Raw genomic sequence first — 24,905 nt, forward strand, 5'->3', positions numbered from 1 at the left:
CACTATGGTTGCCTGTTTCCAATGTTTTAATCTTGAATTCTAAAATCTATATTGGATACACTTAATACTGAAGTTTAATAAAAACTTAGTAGCTGTAAGTATAATATGCTAAAAATATTGATTAAGTTTTTTTTTATATGGATTATTAACTTTTAGTGTGAAATATCACAATTAACGTCTGCTTTATTATTTATTTCTAGGAGGAAGCTCAAAATATTTAAAAACTGTTGGCTGTTTAAGCATAGTACTCTGTTCCTATTCGTGAAGTAGGTGTCACTATCATTTGACGACCCGACATGATAGCACAATATTTTTATCGCTGTTTAAACCGCAATTGTCCTTGTGCCAATTTGATAAAAACATCGCTTAATTTGTATAAAAAGAAATATTTTAGAAATTAAAATTTGTAGTTTTGTTTTTATTTTCCAATGTATTTTAATTGGATTTCTTAGCGCTGAGTCAAATTGACCATTTTCCTGGGATTTATTTCAAAAAATTATTTAAGGAGACTAAAAGTATATATAGTGTTTTGTAAAATAAACGTTTTTCTATAAGTAGGATACGCCATTCCAATTTTTCAAAGTTCCTATTGTTTCAATTTCGCGGCATTTCAAAAACATCTTGCTTTACGGGGTTAATACAAGAACCATGGATATGTCACAAGCGTATCTGTGGTCTGGGTGCTGTGTCGCGAGCATGCATTATCATGTCAAGGTTGATCGAACACACGATGTTAGAAGAGCTATGATCCAGAAATAAAGTACTGGCTGAGTAGCAACAGCGTCGAAGCTATCATAGTTTCGGCCTACCTACCCTACAGCCACCTCCTTCGAGGGAGCTAAGGGAGTAGTCAAGTATGCAGAATCTAATAATCTGGGGCGAATAGCGGGCTGTGATGCAAATTCACAGAACATTGTATGGCGAAAGAGCAAATGCAACCCCAGAGGTCTCAAATCACTGGAGTTTATCCTGTCATCAGATTTAGTCGTTCAAAACACTGGTAACAAACCAACTTTAGTGACCAGAAGGAGGCAAGAGGTGATTGATTTAACACTTACCAATAGGTCAGTTGGAAATCAAATCAACCAATGGCAAGTTTGGAAGAGGACTCTCTTTCTGATCATAGTCTTATCTATTTCCGACTAGGATTTGATACAATATCAATACCTTCCGGTAGGAATCCTCGAAATGTGGACTGGGAGAGGTACGGTGAGCTTGTAACAGAGCGATTACCAAACCTGAAAAAACTCAAATCAATAGAAATGATTGAAGATGCCTGTGAACTGTGCCCATGCAGGCAAAGTAGACAGGGGAAAGCGGTTCCTTGGTGGAACCCTGAACTGTCGAAGCTTCATGTACGGTCCAGAAAACTTCTTAATAAGGCCTTAAATACCCAAACAGAAACGACTTACACAGAGAGAGTTTAACAAAAATGTTCGGAAAGCCAAACTTGAATCCTATAGAAATTTCTGCAGTAACGTCGAAGAAATGAGGAAAACAGCGAGACTTTATAAGGCCCGTCATCTGGACAGCTCAGTAAGGCTGGATTCCATTTGAAAACCTTATGGTTCATACACCATTTCCAAATCGGAAACGTTTAATGCTCTACTCGGAAACCATTTTCCGGGTAATAGAACTGTCTCTGAAGTAGAGAATGGCATGAACATTAACGGTAGCAACAGTGGAAACTTTAGGTACTGCTGATATATTGCTAGTCGGATAGTGACAAAGGAATCGATAAGGTTTTGCTTGTCTTCCTTTGAGAACTTTAAGTCCCCTGGACCTGACGGAATATATCCAGCAATGCTTAAAAAAGGAGGAGACAGGCTGATTGAGGCCCTGAAAAGGGTCTTCACAGCCTGTCTTGTATTTGGTTATATAGCATCCCAATGGCGACGCGTAAGAGTAATATTTATTCCGAAACCACGAAAAGATGTCTATTCCCTAGCAAAAAGTTTTAGACCAATCACTTGACATCGTTCGTGTTGAAAAGTCTAGAATGAGTGGTGCAGAAACATATTCGAGTGGGGGTATTGCCGAGAAGTCCACATAGTAGAAATCAACACGCTTACCAGAGTAGAAAATCATGGGAATCAGCCTTACACTATCTTGTTAGCAAGATAGAAGCCGGGCTGGAAGCTGACGAGTACACAATGGGCGTGTTCGTGGACATTGAGGGGGCTTTTGATAATGTCACTTTCGGCTCAATATGTTCTTCTGCCGAACGACATGTAGTTAATCAAACCATTGTAAAGTGGATATATTGCATGCTCTCTGAGAGGTTGTTAACCGCTGGTGAGAACAGTGGCGAACTAATCACCGCCAGAGCCAAGCAAGGATGTCCCCAAGGGGGTGTTCCTTCTCCGCTGCTGTGGTGCTTGGTCGTAGACTCTCTGCTAGCGAAGATGCAGGAACTCGGTTTTCATGTCCAAGCCTGTGCGCTAACATCTGAAAAATCCCTGAAGAGGCTTTGCACGAAAGTGCAGAGGATTCTGGACAAAATCGATGACTGGTGCATGAGACAAGGTCTTTCCGTTAATCCGAACAAAACAACCATAGCCTTGTTTACGAGAAAACGGAAATTGGATGGACTCAGTCTTCCAATACTGAAAGGTGTGACACTTGGTGTTTCCGATGAAGTTAAATATCTAGGAGTAATGTTGGATAAGAAGCTTACGTAGGAGACTCACGTTTCACTGAATGTGAATCGCGCATTAAGGATTTTTCAGCAATCCAGAGCCTTTGGTAAAACCTGAGGTCTGAAACCTGCTGTGGTCCTATAGATATACACAGCACTTATCAGACCAATCATCACTTACGTCTTAGTGGTCTGGTGTGGCGACGAAGCATGGCTAAGTCCACAATCCGGGAATTATACAGGCTATAAAGAAGTGTATGTTTATGCATCAAGGGAGCCATGAGTGCAACCTCTGGTGATGCCCTAAATGTAATGCTTCATTTGCTCCCCCTGGATCTTTAGATACAACAGAAAGCAATAAAAGTCATAAATGTAGACTCAGAGAAATCCACTATCCACTATTTTTGGCACCTAAAGACGACCTGATACCCAGTTTCATTTGGAAGGAAATTTGACGTCACGCAATGGAGCAATCCAGAATGCATTCAGAGAAGTTTGACGGATATTTCCTTTACGGATGGGTCCAAGAATGAATTAGGGTCTGGAGCCGGATGGTACTTAAACTATAGTAATAAGTATCACTATGCTATGGGGGGAATGACAACTGTTTTCCAAACAGAAGTTTTTGCTGACAGATTGAAGTTTTCACTGACAGTCAGGCTGCATTGAAGGCCCTGGAGAACGCGAAGCAAACCTCAAAGATTGTTCAAGAATGTAAGAAGAAGCTTAATTCTGTCGCAAGACAAAACTGGCTTGTACGGTTTCAAGGAAACGAAATTGCCGTTGAATTCACCAACCGTGGAACAGCGGTGCCCCCCCAATAATCGGAATCAGTTCCGCAAGAATTATGAATTGGATCAGCGATTATGTATGCAATCTACATAAAGAGCGATGGTCCGGTCTAGAACGCTGCAGAACTGCAAAGTGTTTTGTGACAAGTCCGAACAGAAAACTGTCACTCTTTCTACTAAAACTTGGAAGGAAAGACTTTCGGTTTATGGTTGGTATTATTACAGGACACAACCCATGGGGTCGGCATATGATCACCATTGGAATCATTGAGGACCCAATGTGCCTGTCGTGCTTTGAGAAGGCGGATAGCACTGAGTACTTCCTCTGTGAGTGTCCTGCCTTTGCTAGAGCAGGGCTACAAGTTTTGGCTCCAATGTCGTGAGAATGAGTAATATTCGTTCTCTAAAACTGGAGGATATTTACAGATTTGCCAAAGAATCTGGAAAATTCTCACAGGACTAACTATCTCTATCACTGTCTCTATTCTTTCCTATCTCTTTCTCTGATACTTTTCTCCTTCCCTCATTGACTATCTATCCTCTTTCCAGCGCTTTAAGTACAATGGGCTTTTTAGCCTGAGTGTTTTAGGAGCCACCAAATCTCCTCTTGCTCCTTGGCTGGACCTTTTCAAATATCAATTTTCAATTTCACGGGGTTAGGGGTAGCAGAGGCCTTAAAAAGTGATAATTTTCAATAATTTTTTTTTTCTAGTCAATTGCTTTATTTTACAATACAAAAATAAAAACATAGCATTAATGCATCATGTTTCGACTAGACTTTACCAAAATTTCAAAAAAAGTTTATAATTGTAAAAGTTGTCGCTGTTTGTGTGGAGTCCGTTTCTCCAGAATTTCCTTGCGGTGACGTCACAAGACCTTGAAGATTCATCTAAAATCAATCGGACAAGAGAAATTTATTAATTGTACCTGATCGAAGCTTTTTTTTCAAGATTAACAATATGGCGGCCTTTGGAATTATTTTTCAGATTTTCGAGAAAAAAACCGAGAATTAGTTGTTTAAAAAGAATCAAAACTTTTGCAAAAAAATCCAATCCTTATCCCTTACGTCAAGAAGTCTTACTAAGTAATCTTCAGGCTTCGTTCGACTTATTCGACGCACCACCAAATTCAGAGACACCAAACAAAATATCTGTTACGAGTACGATTGAATAAGAACTAGGCTTGTAGCTTACCGATTTCATTAATTTTATAATTTTTACATAATTATATTTCTTTCTTTGATATCGTGCTTTGCACGTGTACCATACATTAAGAACAATTTGTGTACCAAGATGGACCAAACGGCACGTTATTTGAACACAGTTATAAAACTCTAGTATTTATGTAAATACACACTGGTGCAAAAATACGCACACACGAATACATATATATTTACTAGCTCCCGAAAACTCCGCTAAATTTAATAAAGTCTTACAACACAAGGATTCAGACAGGCGCACGGATTAAACGCACATTAAATGTTTAACCACTCGACCCTGCTTCCGCACACTTCAAAGCTCCTACACCGTTATCCACTTTCCCTGATTCATTGTTTTTAAAACTTAGAAAAATATTGTTTGCATTTTTTTATTCTCTGATTATTTTTGTTTTTTGCATATGCCTTTACTTTTACGACTTCGTTTAATAGTACCCACACCATTTAACCTCACTGTTGACTTGGCTTCTCGAAGTTATCCCGTCGTTGCTAACATATTGAATGAATTTTTTGCTAACCACAATGAGAGAATGAATTAAAAAATGGCAAGGACACTAGGGAAGTAAGGAAGTTAAACGAAGGCAAGCAAACACAGATATGAATTGCTATTACTTCGTCACATCTACATACATATGTATTCATATAAGGATATACATGCATACTACAACTGTGTATATGTGCCGTGAATGCGTTTTGCCGGATAATATGGACATATCTGGGGTGAAAAATAAGGATATTGTAATGACAGCACACTTGAAGCAACCGTAATCTTGCGACAGTGAGTGTGACAGCATAATTATGTCGTATGACTTTTACGAATTTGCATTTAAAGTGGCAGCAATGATATTTTAAGCGACAAAGTGAATTTTCACAGTGCTATGCTGGTAATAAGCTTCAAATTGTGCCTCATAAAAATGTTGCAAATAAATTTGGCAATTCAAGGTGTTGCAGCTAATGAGTCGAAAAGGGGGTGAAATCATGAAAACTTAACACTGCACGCAACAAATCGTTGTAGAGTAACGTTTTCTTATTTTATAGGAAATTAAAAACCTCGTAGAGTAGAACTTTAACCCTAACTAAAACCTCATGCACTGATGCACTGGCGATATTCGCGACTAGTATTTCGAGATAAACTTGTGAATTAGACTCTATTGCGTGTTCCTACATTAGATCAGTTAGGCAGAAGCTTAACCACGATGACACTACCCACTGTGTGTCCCTTTTATTCCTCCCCAGCATTTATATCAAGACGGTTCGAAGTCGTGCGTAACATTCTTGAGGCCATAACTGTGGCATAGGGATACTATTATATAATATAATATATGGATGGCCGGTTCCTTTTTTCATTTATTTAATGTATAAGTACAGCAAATACAAAGCTTTTTAAACGTTGTGATTTTTAATTTTCGAATTATTACTACGTAACCTGTTATATCTTGAAAATATATAATTAAATATCCTTAAATTTACCAATATGCGATTTTATCGACCCTTCTAGACCCATATAGAAATTTCGCTTAGTCACGTTAGTGAATTATACGAGTATATTTGCAGTATCAGTCTTGTGCTTGCTCTTCTTGAAGAGTTGAACTCCAGTTGAAATTGAAGTACAATATCTAGTCGAGTTCTCAAGTATATATTTACATATACTTATAAAGATATATATAATATTTGCATATATATATATACACAAAGCTCCACCTCCTGTTTTCAAAAAACCAAACAACTGTTATATTGAAATTATCCTTATGTTGAATACACAGCCGGCGTTCGCCATCACAAAAAATTAAATTATGTTTATGTTTCAGGCGGCTGTTGCGCTATGAACAATAATCGAATCGAATTGCTTCGATTGATTCAACGGTGGCCTTTAGCACTGCATAAAATACACGGCTTACAGCTGGTCAAATAATTTCTATTTTAAAAGAAAAAAATGAAGTGCATGAACGTAACATTTTTCTTTCGAGCTTTCTTAGGTTTCCCCAATAAAAGGATGAAGTGTTATACAAAATGGAGAAACTGCATAAAATTCTTGGGCTCACTATTTTAACGTTGTAATATAAAAGATTCTGCGGAAGAGCTTTGGACCTTTGCACGTTGGCGACGGCGAGTATCGCAGGCGTAGGAAAGATGAGCTGTATGTGCTTTACATATGTGTAGACATGGCGCAGCGAATAAAACCCCAGCGGCTACGTTAGCTGGGCCATGTCGTCCAAATAGAAATAAACGCTCCGACTCTGAAGGTATTCGATCCTTCACCAGCTGGTGGTAACAGAGGAAGAGCAAGGTCTCCTCTGCGTTGGAAAGATCAGGAGGGGAAGGACTTGGCTTCGCTTGGCGTGTCCAACTTGCGTCGGTCAGCATGAGAAAGACCCGACTGGCGGACTTTGTTAAACTCGGCCAGAATCGCGTAAGCAGTTATCGCACCAAGAAGAAGAAGAATATAAAGCTTTTGAAGAAAGCCTTTTTTTTAAACAATGGAAATCTCTTGAAATTTTCTCCAGTTGAAGGTTTATGAGGTCATAAATTTCAAGTATTTATCTAGGTATATTAAGGGAATTTTAACTTATCACAACATTGAAACTGACAATTTGTTTCATTGGATGCTATTTTGAATTACTTCCAATTTCTCACTAACAAATATGATATCTAAAATTCTATTAATCTGTTTTACAAAACAGTTCAATTGCACTAAATTAAGAATTAAAATACTATCCACATAGCAAGATTTGGTATCAGTATTTACATTCGTTGATGTAAGATCAAATCTAGACGAGTTCGCAGACCAGATAACATCCGGAAGATTGATATTACCAAATACATAAAATTATTATTTGCTAACTCATTAAGATCTTACAACGAAATCTTATGAGGTTTTTGATCGGTTTTGAGCCGTATTAAGTGAATTCGACGGCTGTTGGTTGGTACTCGTTTCGTTCTTGGTCAAAAATGTTCGTATAATGATGCACAAATCCACGAGTTGTTTTTCTACAAAGTCTTTCAATTTTGGCGAATTGCCGTGAGCATCATCATCATATGAGGATTACAGTCCGGGTTGGACCATTGCCTCCTCCACAATACGTCTCCATTCTTCTCGACAGACCGCTTTCACTCTATGTTGTGAGATTCTCATCTTAGATATGTCGTCTTCTACGTCTTGCAACCATCGTCTCCTTGGCCGGCCTCTCCTTTTTGCTCCTTCAAAATATACTTCAACAACTTTTTTGTCGCTCTTTCGCTGATTAAAAACCGTGACTTTTTTGACAGAAAACTACATGGAGCCTCCACTCACTCGCCTAAGGTCTCGATTACGTGTCGTACTCATAAACCCTGTATATTCGTATTGATCAACTTGCCTTTCACACTATTGATGTTTTTATCAGTTTTTGATATCGACGGCCATTACGTTCGTCACCCTCGATGGACTCACGATTTCATGTGAAACTCAAATCAGTTGACTTAGTTTCAGGAACTTTTTTACCAAGGGGGTATTACATTTTCTTCAGAAACATTTGGTTCAAAAAAAGACATGTACTATTCATAATAACGAAAAGTGCAAAAAGACTCCACAGTTGTACAAGAATATCAGTGCTGCACTAACACAAGATTTAAGCTCATAATGCATCTTAATCAACAAAAGAAGAAATTAAAATTAAAAATACATTCGACCAAGAGCAAAAAGGTACACTTATACGACATTTTCATCCCTGATATGAAGTGTACGTGGGTGGCACTGAGTAACATTAGATAATATCAATTGGGATCTAGTATTAGCATTCTAGAAAGGAAATAAGCTATCAATACTCGCTTTCTATTTACTTATATTTTTCCTATTTCTTCTTCTCAAGCAATGAAATTTAGTGCCAGGAATTCAGAACTATTTTGGTAAAGTTGTTTTGCCTACGATACCTACCGTTTTAGTTGGCCCATCAATATTCCTGAAATCAGAGCAGAGTTCTTTTATGCATGAATTCAAAAGATAATAATCTACGAGTATATACAATACTAAAACACGATTTATGTACGTCGATTGCAAAAAATAAAAATGCCTTTGAGTCAAACATAGCACAGTTTTCCTATAGAAATGCTTCTTTTAAATTATACGATGTTTTTCAAGATTTCACAGGCTGGCATTCAATTACTTAATTCTCTGCAATAACTTAAATACTTAAAGCAAAACAGTAACAAAAGCTCTAAACAGTAATAACTAAAAGTTATTCTCGTTTTTCAAATCATACGAGTGCATTTTCAGTCCTACTGCATTTTGAAGTCGATAACGTTTATATTATAGAAGTATACGAGTATAGGATAATAGAAGTATATTTTTCAAATGACCAAAAGTTAAAAGGTAAAAAATAATACATTATTTTTACAGAATGTAGTTTTTACAATTGATTACATTTATGTTTATATATATACGTCTGTACTAACAATCTATAAATCCTTTGTAAAATATACTAGCTTTTTTACTTTTTTATCGCTCTTATAGCGATGTGACACACGGTCCATTTGTCATCATTATTCAGAGATATAAATAAATTTAACTAACTGTTTTATTTCTAGTTGGATACTTAAGTAATAATATTGATAAATATATGTATAAAACTATGTATGTACAATATGTTGAATTTACCAACTAAGTTCTTCAGGTAGACCACCCGGATACTCTCCAGTCAGACACGCTGTGCAGTACCCCGTTTTAATGGGATTCGTATTTGACTTGTTTATTTCAACAGCCGTAATAAGACCGGCCACGCTCAGATATTTCAAACTATCCGCGCCTATTGAACAATGAAAATCCAAAAAATTAAAGAATGAAAGCGTTATAAATGGATCTGACCGACTTACCGACATGGTCAGCTAGCTCATCTGGCAGTAATTCGTTTGCAATGAGCTCTTGCCTTGTTGGTATATTAATCCCCATGTAGCAAGGGTACATTAACGGTGGACTAGCAATACGAATATGTACCTCTTTAGCACCAGCATCCCGCAACAATTTGATAATAGGGCCAATGGTGTTACCTCGCACTATTGAGTCATCAATCAGAACCACACGTTTGCTTTCACAGTTTACTGAGAGCGCCCCAAACTTTTTTGCAACGCCCAACTGGCGTAGCCGCGTCGAGGGCTGGATAAAGGTTCGACCGACATATCTATTCTTGCAAAGCACTTCTGCAAAGGGTATGCCAGACTGGAGGAGAGTTATATCTAAGATGGAGCTGTGCAAGAAAAACTATTTCTCTTACCTCTCTTGCATAGCCATGGGCTGCCGCTGTGCCCGATTCAGGTACAGAGCTCACAATATCTGCTTCGATAGGTGCTTCTAGAGCTAATTGCCTACCACATTGCAATCGCACTGAGTAAACCATCTGCCCTTCAAAAGTAGAGTCACTGCGCGCAAAATACACATATTCGAAAATACAAAAGGCCATTTTCTTGTAATCTGGGCGCTCGACGATATCCACAGTACGGAAGCCATTACGCGTCAGCTCTACGATCTCCCCTGGTTCCACTTCTCGTACATAACGTGCACCTATCGAGAGGAAACCGCAACTTTCACTCGATACAACCCAACCTTCGGCGGTTGCATCTTCTGGCTTTCCGGGGCCGAGTGTAATTGGTACGATCTTACCAATACATAGTGGCCGATTACCATAGGAATCGCGTACTGCATAAATTTTATCCTTATGCATAACAACCAGCGAGTACGACAGCGGAGCAAGCGTCATAAATTGGCGTATGCGAGCTGGCCAATCAGGTCCGTCATGTTCGCTGGCATCTTCGGGTGCGCAGCAAAGGGACTGCGCGATCAACTCACTATCACTATGGGTGGAGAGGCCAACCCCGCGCTCCAACACCTTAAAAGAGATAAATTAATGGCATAACGTCGCAACAAAATACTTTCAATTACTTACAACTCGACGCAACGATTCGCAGTTAATGAGTTCCCCATTGTGCGCAATCGCCAAAGCACCATGGGCGGTGTGAACAACGAAGGGTTGACAATTTACTACTTCCGATGCAGCTGATGTCGAGTATCGTGTGTGTCCAATGCCAAGATTACCCTTTAATTTTTTGATCGAGTCATCATTGAAGAGATTACTGATCATACCCATTCCCTTATGGATACTAAAGTTCTTGGAGTTTTTGCCTTGGCTGGTGGCAATGCCAGCCGATTCCTGGCCGCGATGCTGTAGAGCTACTAAGCCGAGACAAATGACCTGAGCAATATCAATCTTAAAAGACAAAAAATAAAAACCAAAACACTTTAGCTATAAACACATTTGAGTGACGAAATCAAAAACGCATTACGCACGTGAGACGTCCCTCTTTTAATCGATCAATTAACAGATTGAATTACCTATGTATAACTGGACACTCTGTTTTGACGCAATCGAAATATTTGCTATCAACAACGTCAGAAATCGGCAAACATAACAATCCAGACCAAAACTGTAAACAAAAACCATCAGGTCTAAGACCCCCTGGCGGATATTTCGCGATTTTGATAAGCTAATGAAATTCAGTACATTGTACAATAATTAATTATCATTCCAAGTAACCCAAGACATCGAACCACAATCAAATCAGACAATAACAATCAACACGCACCCAATAGTGACGTCAATACTGATAATGAGAAACTTATTAATGAACCATAAATAGTATGAAACGTATTTGTTATTTTAATTTTCAAATAATTGGCACATATGTATATAGGACGGAGGCCCGCCTAGCTCTTCTACAGGAGTCATTGTGCTTGTTTAACATCAACAAGTAATAAGATGACGCCGAATCTGTGACGATGATGACTACTTACCTATATATTTATACATAATTATGTTTTGTTATTGTCTGTTATGCCTGAGATAACCTAAACTCGCGCCTTTCGGACTGAAAACTGATATTATACGCAAAAGCACACTCGAACCCTTTCACTATCACTTGCATTAATCTGGTTTAATGAAATTTTAAATAATATAATAAAGACATACTAACCGTTATCTTAGCAATCGGATTTGGCTTGTAATTCTGCAATACCAATGATTGCATCGGTAAATATGTTTTTATATATTATTTAGTGATAATAATTTGTGTTGCTAATTGAGTTAACCTTTAACTCATTTATATTCCAGAAGTTTTGAACTGATAATTCAGAGTTAATGAAGCGCCATGTAATCAAACTATATAGTATGCGTCCAAGTACCAAAAATAAAACAAACAAGTCAAATGCAAAGCACAAAACAGAACACATACGAAATATCTGCTAACTGACTGATGTCGATTGACTTCGTCGGACCCCCAAATATGGAAGTCAATAGCACCAAATTCCAGCACAAAGAAATTTAATAATCTGAGTGGCTGTCTACTGATCGAAAAACGCGAGGCCATATCGATCATGTTGCGATAGTTGGAAGACACGCTTCCAGTGTTTTAGACGCACATACTATTCGAAGACCTAACATCGACTCATCATTATTTATAGCCAAAATCCGCACACGCCCTGTAAACGACGTACGTTTAACTCGACCCGCACTCCTGCTCCCTACAAGCTGGCACACACGAGCAATAGATCCCTATTTTTCGTTATCTGCGTACCGGTACCGAAGAAGAAATCGGTATTTGGCGAACCTGAAAAAGCAATTCACACGACGACGCAAAGGAAATGGTGCTGCGATCCGGCGCAACACGAGGCGTGACGGATTACTATCAGGAGTTAGGAAAGGAAGAACCAAAAGGCAAAAATAGGTGAAAGAGAACAGCATGAGATGATGACCGATAGGAAAAACACCCGAAATTTCTACCAGAAAGTTCGGCGGCTTACAGAAAATTTCAAGACCGGGGTGTTTTCCTGTATGAACAAAGACCACAAACGGGTGACTGAGGATACTTAAGCTTTAGAGGGAATACTTATCCAACTTCCTAAATGGTAACAACTGCATATAGATGCATAGATAATGTGAAGATCCGGATCCCGGGACTGTCATTCCGCTACCCGACCATGACGAGGTGTGAATAGTGAGAACACAACTAAAGAACAACAAAACCGCGGGAGCTGACGGACTGCCGGCTGAATTATTCAAATATGGCGGCAAGGAGATGGTGAGGTGCATGCGCCAGTTCATATACATAATATGGTCCGATGAATGCATGCCTGTCGATTGGAATTTAAGTGTTTTTCGCACAATCCATAAGAAGGAAGCCATTTCCTTCGGCTTCGATGCTTAGAATCGTTGCCTTCTTGTAAAATCCAACGCTGGCTAGTTCTTCCAAACATCTTCGCCACTTACTGTAACAATGTTTTTTGGTAAATTTTATTCATCAAAACAGCATTCAATGTGGGCATAAACACAAATAAATGGCCAAATCCATTTTCGGAAAAGCAACTCCAAACATAAACCGTAACTGGGCCCTTAACAGTTCGTTGAAATTGTTGATTATTAGCAGTACACTAGGACCGACGCATGCAATTATTCGCAAATGGAACATTCATCCGTGAATATTACGTCTACCTAATTCCGGTCTGAATTTGCCTTAGCCCAAGCAAGTCCTTTTTAATGTGTGATAATTAGAGCAGCGGGGTTTTCAATGTGCTTCGGAATTTGAAGTCTCTGTCCGTAAACGTCCTTGAACCGTGACTTCTGATATATTAGCATCACTTTTCCTTAAAACTGTTTCAGCTTCACGCAACGATAAGTTCGGCTATGTAAACAATCACAAACAAATTAGTGATCTTCTGATCTTGATTTGGAGAGGTATTTGGTTTTCGACCTCATCCTGAGAAGTCGTCATATTTAACTTGAGTATATCATTTATGCACGCCGTCGACTTATTCAAATATTTTGTAGTAAATGCACGTGACATTTTTGCACCGTTAGGGTGTGTACATAAGAGCACTGCAACTTCACAAACAGTTTTTCATATGCGGAACTCCCAAAACCGAAAAATTGTACAACGCGTATTGCGAAAAAGATACATCTATTTAAAAGCATTTAAGTGTTTCTTATAACGGATTTCTAAGTTTGAATTTTACCGGTCACGCTTTCATTAGATGGACTGTAAGTGGATTTTATATTACAAATATGCATATAATACAACTTAATTGATTTTGCATGACTACTATTCAATAGTATCCGGGCTTGAAACCCACAGCCAGGTCAGCTTCAAAGTCGCAAAAATCGATTTTTACATTTACATGCTTTTCTCTCTAAATATATGGAAAATATGTTTAAACTTCACATTGTATTACGATATGAGTATCAAGCGGAAGAAAGAAGTCCTTTACTAAAAGATTCCTCAACATAAAATTATAGAAAATTCTATTTTAAAATTTATCCTTGAAGAAAACAGGAACATTTCCGCCAACAAACAAAAAAACTCATTTTTATAACTGCCATTATTTCTCTCTAAGGCAAGAATTTTAATTTTGTCCGGTTACTATTTCGGTGTAAAACAAAACGTTAAGATAAATACATTAGAAAAAATAATGTAATTTCATACGGCAACTCCATTTTAAAGGAAGCAAAGAAATGCAATTTATTGGAGTATTATTTATTTAGTATCAACTAAAAATAAATGAGAAAAATAAACTATCCAATCAAATGGAAATTATTGTTTTTTGTTCTGAAGTTTTAAATGACTACGAAAAATAATTGCCATATTAATATAACTAATTTCAACACTACTTAAGGCGTATGTACTGTTTTTTGGAGTGGCAGCCGTAGCCGAATATGTTGGGATGACGGTAGTCACGTGCAGGAAGTGCACAGGCTCGAAACTCCGGCCACAAAACACCAAAAGATTGAAAGAGAAGCGGTCGCCTCTCGGCAGACAATGGCAAACTTCCGAGTGTATTTCTGCCATGAAAAAACTCTTTATAAGAATAACATCTGCCATTCGGAGTCGGCTTAAAACTTAGGTCCCTCCATTGGTGGAAAAACATCAAGACGCACACCACAAATATGGCAAAGAGCTCCGCCAAACAACCAAAAACGGTGTAAGCACCAAGTACGTATATATGAAGTTTTGCAAAGTGCAATTTAGCAAACCTATGTAAATACATATATACTTCTTTTTAATATGTTGCCGTAATTATATCTGTATACATACATACGAGTATATTGCTCTTGTGAAAATCATATTCTAGGGATCCAAATAAGAAACTTTGCCGAAGGAACCATACCTCTAAAACGAATTCTGATGTCCCCCAATTTGGGTCGAACTTTTAGTGTCTTTTGTGGGGAGGCAAAAAAATCGCCCATTGCTCTGTGAAAATCACATTCTAGGGATCAAAATAAGAAACTTTGCCGAAGGAACCATACCTCTAAAACGAATTCTGATGTCCCCCAATATGGGTCGAACTTTTTAGTTTCTTTTCTCATGTAAAGACCAAAAATGGTGATATTTTGAAATGATTGTATGGGGAACCCCCCAGGGGAGTTCCAGGGGGTATGCCACTGGCATGGGTGGGTCAGCCGTCCAAAGTTAGTGGGGGTCAGTCATACATTTGGACTCGATTGGAGCACTCTAAAGGGGTCAAAGTGGGATTTTTCGTTCGACCCAAATTGGGGGACATTAGAATTCGTTTTAGAGGTATGGTTCCTTCGGCAAAGTTTCTTATTTTGATCCCTAGAATACGATTTTCACAGAGCAATGAGCGATTGTTAAATCGACCCGCCCTAGAGTATATCGTCCTCTTAGTATTAAAATAGCCTATAAATTTTTTGATGTTTTGAGAAAATGAATTTCAAACTTTTTGTCGAAAGTAGCTCTCACTCAAATCTCGTTATGTCTGTAAATATTTATTATTTTTTGACTGACGTTTTGACCCACTTTGTGGAACTAGAATTTGACAAAATTTTGACCACATATAAAATCGACGATGGAGAATCCAAAAATTCAATAAGAAAATAATAGCCTATGAGCACATAGGCTATTGTTATACTTAGGGGACGATATATAGTCAGCAGTATTAATTAATAAGAAGTATTTAATAGGGAAAATAATCACTTTTCCTTAAAGCATACAATCCATTTGTTTACTAACCTGAGTCGGCCATTCCCCGCAAGCGATCGCTCCAAAGACTCCACACTCATGTGTTAGTCCCGTTACTTCTTTGCCCGTCGGCTGCACTACTTTATATTTCTTATCAGGAAATATTTTCGGGGAGCTCATGGTACCAGCATCACTAGCGTCTGAAAATGTAAATGCATATGCTTAAGTATATCTGGTAGAAAACTTTGATAAAAACCTACTGCCATTTATTTTTAACTGATCCATTATTACCTATTAATGGGATTCAGAAAAAACTGAAAGAAGAAATAAATTTCTTCAATAATATTTTTCTGTCTTGTTCGCCAATTGACTTCTTATCGAACGAACTTGATGTAAATTGTTAAGGCGGTTATCGCAACAGACTTGCTGAATATAATCATTCGCAAGCACAAATACGAATGCTCTACCAGATGAAATATCGCCAACCACATTACTGTCCAGAATCCCTCCACTTTAACTCAGGGATTACGGAACTTAAATAATAAGGTCTCGAACATATCAAATAGACTTTCATATTATTCATTGAAATACTTTCACAAAAAGTAGTTTTAAATTATTTTAGCAAAGAAAATTTTATTTACAAAAACACAACATTTTCCTTATTAATAATCATTTTAAGTCAACTTTTCATAAAAGCAGTTCATCACAATTGGTTGGCGAATAAACCAAGTATTCGTATTTAAATTTTCGAGATAACTAACTCGGTTTACAGCCTTTGATATGGTTTCTTAATATTATTCTGATACCCAGTTTGAAACGTTCAAAACTAGAATACGTACCACGTATATTTTTACATTCGACGCAGGATTTCGTTATTTCTGTACATGACATAATGAGTTTCTCTTTAAAATTATGGTCAAAAGGTTTTATAGCTGACTTCTCTCACTTCTCTTTTTGTTCTAACCTATACGTAAATCTATTTGAATCTTTCACACAAAATACTATATATTTTAGTTTGGAAACACTGGAATGCAAGTGACCGTTCGTACTTCATTCAAAATTCGAACTAAACGTTGGCTAGAAGCGCGGCACCGTCTTAAACAATTACAACTAAATTTGTTTTTCTGAATCTTAAAGCGGGTATATCAGTATCAAGCTAAGCGATTCGAATGGAATGCCTTATCAGCAGTTTGGGGGTTGCCTAGCCGACGTTTGTTGTTTGGTTAAATATTGGTGTCTGATAAGAGACGCTGAGCAACAATGCTAATAAGTGGTATACCATATATTTATATATGAATCGACTAGATCTTATTTTTTTAGTGTTTACTGTTGCTAATGCGCGAATTTATTTTTTTGTTAACGTGCTCTAGTCTGATTGATTGAGCTTTGATTAAATAAACCATCTGCCGTTCATTTACCCATCTGAATCCATGTTTTAAGCCTTGTTAGAAAACCAACATATTTTGAAACTCCAAATGGATCTCCCTCCATTTGTGGAACAACATCAAGACGCACACCACAAATGGGAGGAGGAGCTCGGCCAAGCACCCAAAAGAGGGTGTACGCGCCAATTATATATACATACATATATATAAATGGGTATCCTGCGGTAATAAAAGCGATATGGCGAATTAGACCAATTTCAAAATTATCTGCTGTATTCAAAGCGTAAGACGTCTGATTAGTCCTAGACAGCATGATTTTGTAGCTGCAAGATCTACGTTATCTAACATATCGGTTTTTTCTAAAGATTTCCACGCAGGCTTCCAGAATGGTTTCCAAACTGGCGCGATATACACGAATTTCTCTAAAGCCTTTGATAAAATCTCCCATATGATTTTAGTAACCAAATTGGCATGTGTTGGTTTTCATTTAACTTCCTTAATTGGATTCGATCCTATTTAATAAAGAGATATAGTACTGTAGTTATGGATGGAGTTTCTTCGAAACAGTTCATTGCCACCTCTGGTATACCTCAGGGTAGTATTTTAGGACCTTTGTTATTTGTTTGGTTTATTAATTCTTTCCTCTATGCTGATGATCTAAAAGTTTATGCTGAAATAAGAAATTCTAGTGATTCAGCCGTCCTACAGTCTGAGCTAAATTATTTATTTTCCTGCTGACTTATGAATCGTCTATTTCTTAATATTGAAAAATGTCATAAAATCACATTTTCTAAGCTTCAAAACCCACTTAATACCTCTTATCATATTAGTTCTACATATGTTGCTTCGTTTAACTGGGTTTTCTTTGATACAAAGCTTAATTTTATCACGCACTTAAATTATGCCGTCACTTATCCCACTTCACTGCCCTAAATACTCTTATGATATTATACTCTGCGTTTGTTCGGTCCAAATTAGATTATGCTGTTTTATTTAAAGACCATATCATGCAGTCCATTACTAATTTGGTATGTATGTATAACTTACGCTAAATGGGAATAAGGACGTGTTTTGATGCGTTATTATAGATACGTAATATTTATTGGAGTGTATATGTATACATAAGAGTACACTGTACTGCATACAACAGAACTGGTTAGAACTTACGAAAATATCTGACATATTATAGCACATTTTTTTTCAATAGAAATATGAAAAAGCTCCCAAGTGTACCAAAGTTCACACTGTACATTGATTAACAAAAGAAGTTTGTTATTATAATTTAACCTTATTAAAACGTCAAAGTTTTATTGTTTGTTTCACTGAAATTCAAGAGATATAAATCAAAACTTTGCCAGAAAAGTCGAATTTCTCAATATTCTCCGATGATGTGGCATCATCAGCCTTATCATAAACCAGATGATTGTTATTTTTGTAAAACGGACGTAAACGGTCATCATTATAAAGCTCGAAAGCACATAAAGTATGCTGATGTTGCAACTGTTAAGAACCCTGTAGTCTTGGACGATATGATTGACTCAACTGCAGGAACTGAAGGAAGTTCAACTCATTGCCGATGATGATCAAACTAATAACAATAAACCTGATGATGAAGAGTACTTTCCGTCTGGTTCTAAGTCTTCAGAACGACACATTGTATCAAATTCAGATTTTCAGGATCTTTCTCGTGATTTACTTCTATCGGGAAGACAATCTGAAAGGCTCGCTTCTCGATTTAAACAATGGAATTTAGTTGATAACGACTTCAGATGAATTATGATGATCGAGTTTCTTACAGAGAAGTATTCAAAACTGATGAAGAGAATGACAAATGTACCGTACCATACTAAACTCCAAAAGACCGTTTGCAATGCATTTTTAAGTTTGGAACCAGTTCCGTTGTGTACTGCACCGTACCGCACCGTACAGTGCTGCACTGCACAATACTCCAATAAATATTATGTGTTTATAATGACACTTGTTATCATTTTCATGCTTCGATGCCTACATACCAAATTAGTAAAAAAAAAATAAAATCTTAAAACTCACACAACTCTATTAATTTTACTTCAATTACAGTCAATTATAGCTCATTCGACGCAGAATTAAATTTACTATAACAGTAGTGTACTAAAAAAAATCCTCAATATCGGATAATATCGTAAAAATTATGTCAAAGTTGAAAAAATAGAGAAAAAATAGAAAAAAATCCAAACACTTCCGTCTACAGTCTCGTCAGTTGTCATTTCAGAAAAATTGTCAACACACTGTCAAAAAGGCTTGTTTTTGTTCTTTCGAACTAAAAAAACAAATTCGAAATCGAATGGAAATTGGCGAAGTTAGGAGTGATTGTTCACATCAACCTACTGAAAAACGGTTTTATGGCCATAAAATGAGATTTTGGGGGTGTATTGGAAATTTCTCCTATACCATTTTTCTTAGTTTTTCTATAGCCACAAGTTGTGCTAGGATTTGGGGGCCAAAAAGGATATTTCATATACAATTAAAAAATTAGTTTCTATGTAAGAAATAGAAATAATTCTTTGTAAATATTTGTTATTTTAGTTTCATTATTAATCTCATTTAAATTCAATTGTAACTGGTATGTATTTTTAGCTATTTAAGTGTTTCTTGTGTTGATAAACTAAGTTTACTACACTTTTTAATCTTAAATATGGTAAAATTTGCATTTTAGTTTTGAATTTATATTTTAAATGGCTGTTCTGAATTGTGTTAGACATTAATGAAAAAATAAATAAACTTTCGAACCTTGCATTTTGAAGTGGTAGTCACGCACCAAATTAATCAGCTACGGCGGCCAGGTGTATATTCTATTGAATACATTTATGAAGGAGACTCTTATGAGTTTGAGGTATGCATGCAAATGAGAAAAAATCGTAAGGGTTCGTATTAATAGTGGCTACGTCAAGTCCATATACAAATGTACCTATATACAGGTAACAAAGCTTGAAAAGTAAAATATTTAACAGTATTTTAGTCCCTGTATTCCTCTCCTTCGTCATTTTCGGTCGTTAGAACTTCACTCTACTCCTGTATTCAGTATCCAGCCCAATGTTGGCAAAATTGATTCTCGATTAGATATCAAGGCTGACATTATTATTAGTGTTAATATCGATGCACGAAACGTAAAATTTCAACTATTAACACTGAGGTGTAGTATCTAGGAAAATGTTTTACCTTTTTTGTTTGTTTACAGAAAATATGGTAATTCGAGAACGTTTTGAGGCTTAGTGAGCCTTTGAAAAAAAGGTTATTTTAAATACAATTTAGAGTAATTATTTTTATTATGTTCCTTTATTAACGTAGCAATATTTTTGTTGATAAAACAAACCTTTTTTCATTTAGTAACATATAAGAAATAATTTGTTCTCCCCAGCAAAAACATCAACAAATAAAACATCAATAATAACAAAGGGAAATTACTGATAATATAAAGCAAAACCGAGCAACATATAATGCATATATGCTTATAAATAAGATTTTTATTTAATAACATGCCATGACTTGGAAAACAATTGCTCATATTAACACTATTTATTATAGCTGCTGATTCCGTGAGTGGAAAAATTTTGATTAAAACTCAAATATGTGACCGCAGCATCACCGGTGATTTCAAGATCATAATCGTAGGTAATGTTGAGATGAAAATATTATGAACAAAACTATGAATATGAGAAATAATCATATGAGGGGAGGTGAAGCTATCAAGTAAGAGCAAAAACTGAAAACAATCGAATTGATATAGTTTGTTCTTTTTTTGCAAGTAACTTGTTTAAAATAAGAAATTTATAAAACTGAATATGTTTTAAAAATATTTACATATATGCTTTTGAACTCAATTAAAATTAGAGTTGTTTATGTACTGCATGATGCAATCGGTTGACGGACTGCAATCAGCTGAAATTCCTCGCTCTTCCCGTTTATTCTGTTTCTTAAGGTAAAATACGTGAGCTCTACTGAGGCAAATCTCTCAATAGTAGGTAAGTCAGCGACACATTGCTATCAAACGATGGTCTAATTCCTATCCGTTTTCAAATGCCATCGCTATTAGTCGAGTTATTTCTATAAATTCTGTGTTACGCGATTGTTTAGTAAAGTAAGCGGAGTAGCAAAATTGCATCATATTTGATTTGTACGCCGAAAATAAAAATTTAATTACAGTTGAACAAACTGAAGTATGCTAATATTAAATGTATGCAATTGTCAGTGCATGTGAATACTTTGATTAAAGCTAAATTTAAATAAAAAATTACTTGTGCTATACATATCTGAATGATTATGATGACTTAAAGAACACGAGCGTATCCAAATGAACTTGCAGCCAATAACATTTTGCAAGTAAAGTGTTAAAAATATATGAGCAATCGGCTGATAACAGCCGATGAAGAGTAATGATAAAAATTTAAAAATTAACCAAACTTGGAAAATGGAACTTCCTAAAGCCGTGTTTATAGGTGCTTAGAACATTGACTAAGACAATCCCGCAATTGTCCAATGTTTTTAGTGAATGGATTTCAGTGGTTACATTAAGAGTCGCTAATTAATTTGGCAGTATTTTCATTATAAATAAATAATTCTTGTTAAACATAAAAACTTTTCGGGTAAGAAAGGTTGGTGCTTGAAATTTAACTACAATATTAGATACCATGTGACTAAAAATTGGGGAGACATTTTTCAGTGCAACCTCCCAATCTCTACGATACTATACTAATGGATATGTATCTCCGTGCATGAAACACCAAATAATAGAAACTTTTTTTTCTAATAGCGGTCGCTCCTCGGCAGGCAATGGCAATCCTCCGATTGTATTATATATGTATATACCTATATAAAGGGTCCGCCATATAACTTTACGGAATTAAAAATGCTATAAAAAAGAAACTACTGAATATTTTTCCAAACTGTTTTTTTTATTTTGAAGTACAATCCTTCCGGTTAATGATGAAATACAACTTCATTCATATGGCTTCCTCGGCTAGCCATGCACCATCCCAAACGATCGGTCCAATTTTTCAACACATTTTCGATTGTATGCGGCTGTATTTCAGCTATGACATCGCGTATGTTGGTCTTCAGTGTATCAATTGTTGCTGGTTTGTTGGCATAACACTGGTCTTTGACGGCCCCCCAAAGATAATAATCCTACCCCGTCAAATCGCAGCTCCAAGGCGGCCAAACGATATCAGAATTTCGTCTGATAATGCGATCTTCGAAGACAGTGCGCAAAAGATTGATCGTAGCATTCGCTGTGTGGCAAGTAGCGCCATCTTGTTGGAATCAAATGCCACTAATATCCTCCTCTTCAATTTCTCGGAACAAAAATTCTTTCAACATGGCCCGGTAACGCTCTCCATTGACGGTTACGGCCACTCCTCGCTCATTTTCGAAGAAAAATGGACCAATGATGCCTCTTGACCAAAATCCGCACCAAACAGTGACTCGTTATGAATGCATCGGCTTTTCCTCGAGTGCGTGCGGGTTTTCTGGGCCCCAAATGCGGCAATTTTGCTTGTTATTATACCCACCGAGATGGAAATGAGCTTCATCCGAAAATATGATTTTTCGGTAAAAGTCTTCATTTTCTTCAAGTCGATTCGAAGCCCATGAAGCGAAGCGAAGTCGCATTGGGTGGTCGGTCCTTTGAGTGTATACACAACCATTTTCGTTCAGCGGAAGAATAAAACTAATTTTCTGTCAAATCAGATGACAGCTAAGTGTTACCATTCTTCAAATAATACCTAGTTCAAATCCGTAACGATAGATGGCTGGCCCGTATATATATATACTACGGGCGTAATCCCTTTTTGGATGTTTGGCCGAACTCCTCTTCCTGTTTGTGGCATGCTTCTTGATGTTGTTCTACGAATGGAGGGACCTACAGTTTCAAACCGACTCCGAACGGTAGATTTTTTTATGAGGAGCCTTTTCATGACAAAAATACACTCGGAGGTTTGCCATTGCCTGCTAAGGGGCGACCGCTATTAGAAAAAACTTGTTTCTTCATTTTGGTCTATTACCGATATTCGAACCGTTCGGAGTCGGCTTGAAACTGTAGAATTCCTAAGAGCTACTCTAGCTGACATTGAAAATATTCTTAATTCAAGACCTGTGACATACGTGCGCTTGGAGACTGCAGACGACGACGCACTTACGCCCAATCACTTTCTGTTAGGAAACTCAAGCGGAATTCGCGCATCAGGTTGTGATGACGACAGTGGGCCAGCTATCCGTCAATGCTTTCGAATTTCAAACCAGCTAGCTAACAAGCTCTAGAAGCGTTGGATCCAAGAATATCTTCCGTGCCCCACCAGACGCTCTAAGTGGTTCCACCCGCCGATTCGACCTATCGAAATAAACGATGTCGTGGTCATCGTTGACAACAATGCGAAAAGGAACTCATGGCCGAAAGGAATAGATATAGATCTCCACCGTGGAAAGGACGGAGAGGCTCATAGCGCTGTGGGGAAACTAGCAAACGGTCTGTGCACCCGACCCGTAATTAAATTAGCAAAACTCGATGTTACTAGTCACAATTGAATTGGTAAATTTCATACTAGAATTCGTAGGAAATTTACGAGAGGGGGTATGTTGCGATTATTGATTCATAACAATTCCGCGGTTTTGAATAAGAGTTTCTTGGAAGATTTTTGCTATGAAGTTTTAAAGTTTATTAAGTTTTAGTATAATAAAATTCAATTCTCATTCATATTTTTTTACATTCACGCTTGTTGCGAAAAGTCGCAATGGCAACCCATCGCACCGTTCTATTTGCCATTCTCTCATTCGCAAGTACAAGTGTCAAATTTATTCTATTTGATTTCTGGATTGTTCAAGAACGCACAGGCGCCGCAGACAAACAAAATGAAATTTTTTTATATTCTTTGCACATTTGATATTTTTAAACTTGTAATACTTGTATTAAATAAAGATTTCAGTTACTATTCGAAAGGTCTTAAATATTGTTTTAATTGCGGGCCGCCAATTGCCGGGACAACAGCGGTACTAAATAAAACGTCTCCTCTGTAGTGGTAGACACCGATCATATCGTGACCATTGATGATCTTAATGATACCGTTCTTCAATTCAAGCAAATAATTCAAAACGCAGCATGAAACAGTACGCCCCAGCAAGATGTCACATCAAATAAGGAAAAATACCCATCACATATCAATATGCTGGTAAATAAAAAACGAAAACTTAGACGTCTTTGGCAGGAAACCAGATATCCTGAGGACAAATTGAAACTCAACCAAACAACAAAACAACTACACGTTCAAATTCATACATTCAAAAATGATAATTTCAATCGATTTCTTAAGATCCTCACATCTGATAAATCCACAGAGTACTCCTTACGGAAGCCAGCAAAGTCATTTAATCGACCGATAAAACACATTGCAAACATCAAAATAAACGATACCCAATGAGCAAAAAGCAAATTTATTTGCAGAGAATCTTCGTAAAACCTTCTCTGCCAATGATGGATCTGAAAATATTGGATTAAAAGCGATGTGAGCATTGAGCCAGTTAGTAATGAAGAAGTAATGAGAGAAATTTTCAAAATGAAAACCAAAAAAAACGCCTGGTTTCGACCTCATAACTGCAGAAACTCTTCAGAGATTGCCCAATAATTGTGTTACTTGTCTGTCTCAATTGATCAATTTGTGTTTTTTGTTAAAATGTGTTCCTATGTACTGGAAGACAGAAGAAGTAATTATGATTCTGAAAGCCAGAAAATCGCCAAATGATGTGTCTTCATACCGACCTATTTCTCTGCTACCAATGCTGTCCAAACTTTTTGAACGACTGTTACTGACTCGAATATTGCCGATTATAGAAAACAAAAAAGTTCACTCTAC

General features: G+C 36.9%; 1 protein-coding gene across 1 annotated transcript; it reads right to left on the reverse strand.

Moving 5' to 3' along the window:
* Window positions 1-9,001: 9,001 nt before the first annotated feature.
* Window positions 9,002-16,721, reverse strand: LOC129241758 (amidophosphoribosyltransferase). The gene is made up of 6 exons (XM_054878258.1): window positions 16,480-16,721; window positions 15,692-15,840; window positions 10,561-10,881; window positions 9,892-10,503; window positions 9,494-9,836; window positions 9,002-9,426 (listed from the first exon to the last, which is right to left on the reverse strand). Exons 1-6 carry the CDS (start codon window positions 16,529-16,531, stop codon window positions 9,275-9,277), a joined length of 1,629 nt encoding a protein of 542 aa, XP_054734233.1. The 5' UTR covers window positions 16,532-16,721; the 3' UTR covers window positions 9,002-9,274.
* Between the last annotated feature and the right edge of the window lie 8,184 nt (window positions 16,722-24,905).

This window comes from Anastrepha obliqua, chromosome 3, assembly GCF_027943255.1.
Source record: "Anastrepha obliqua isolate idAnaObli1 chromosome 3, idAnaObli1_1.0, whole genome shotgun sequence".
NCBI classification, from domain to species: Eukaryota; Metazoa; Arthropoda; class Insecta; order Diptera; family Tephritidae; genus Anastrepha; species Anastrepha obliqua.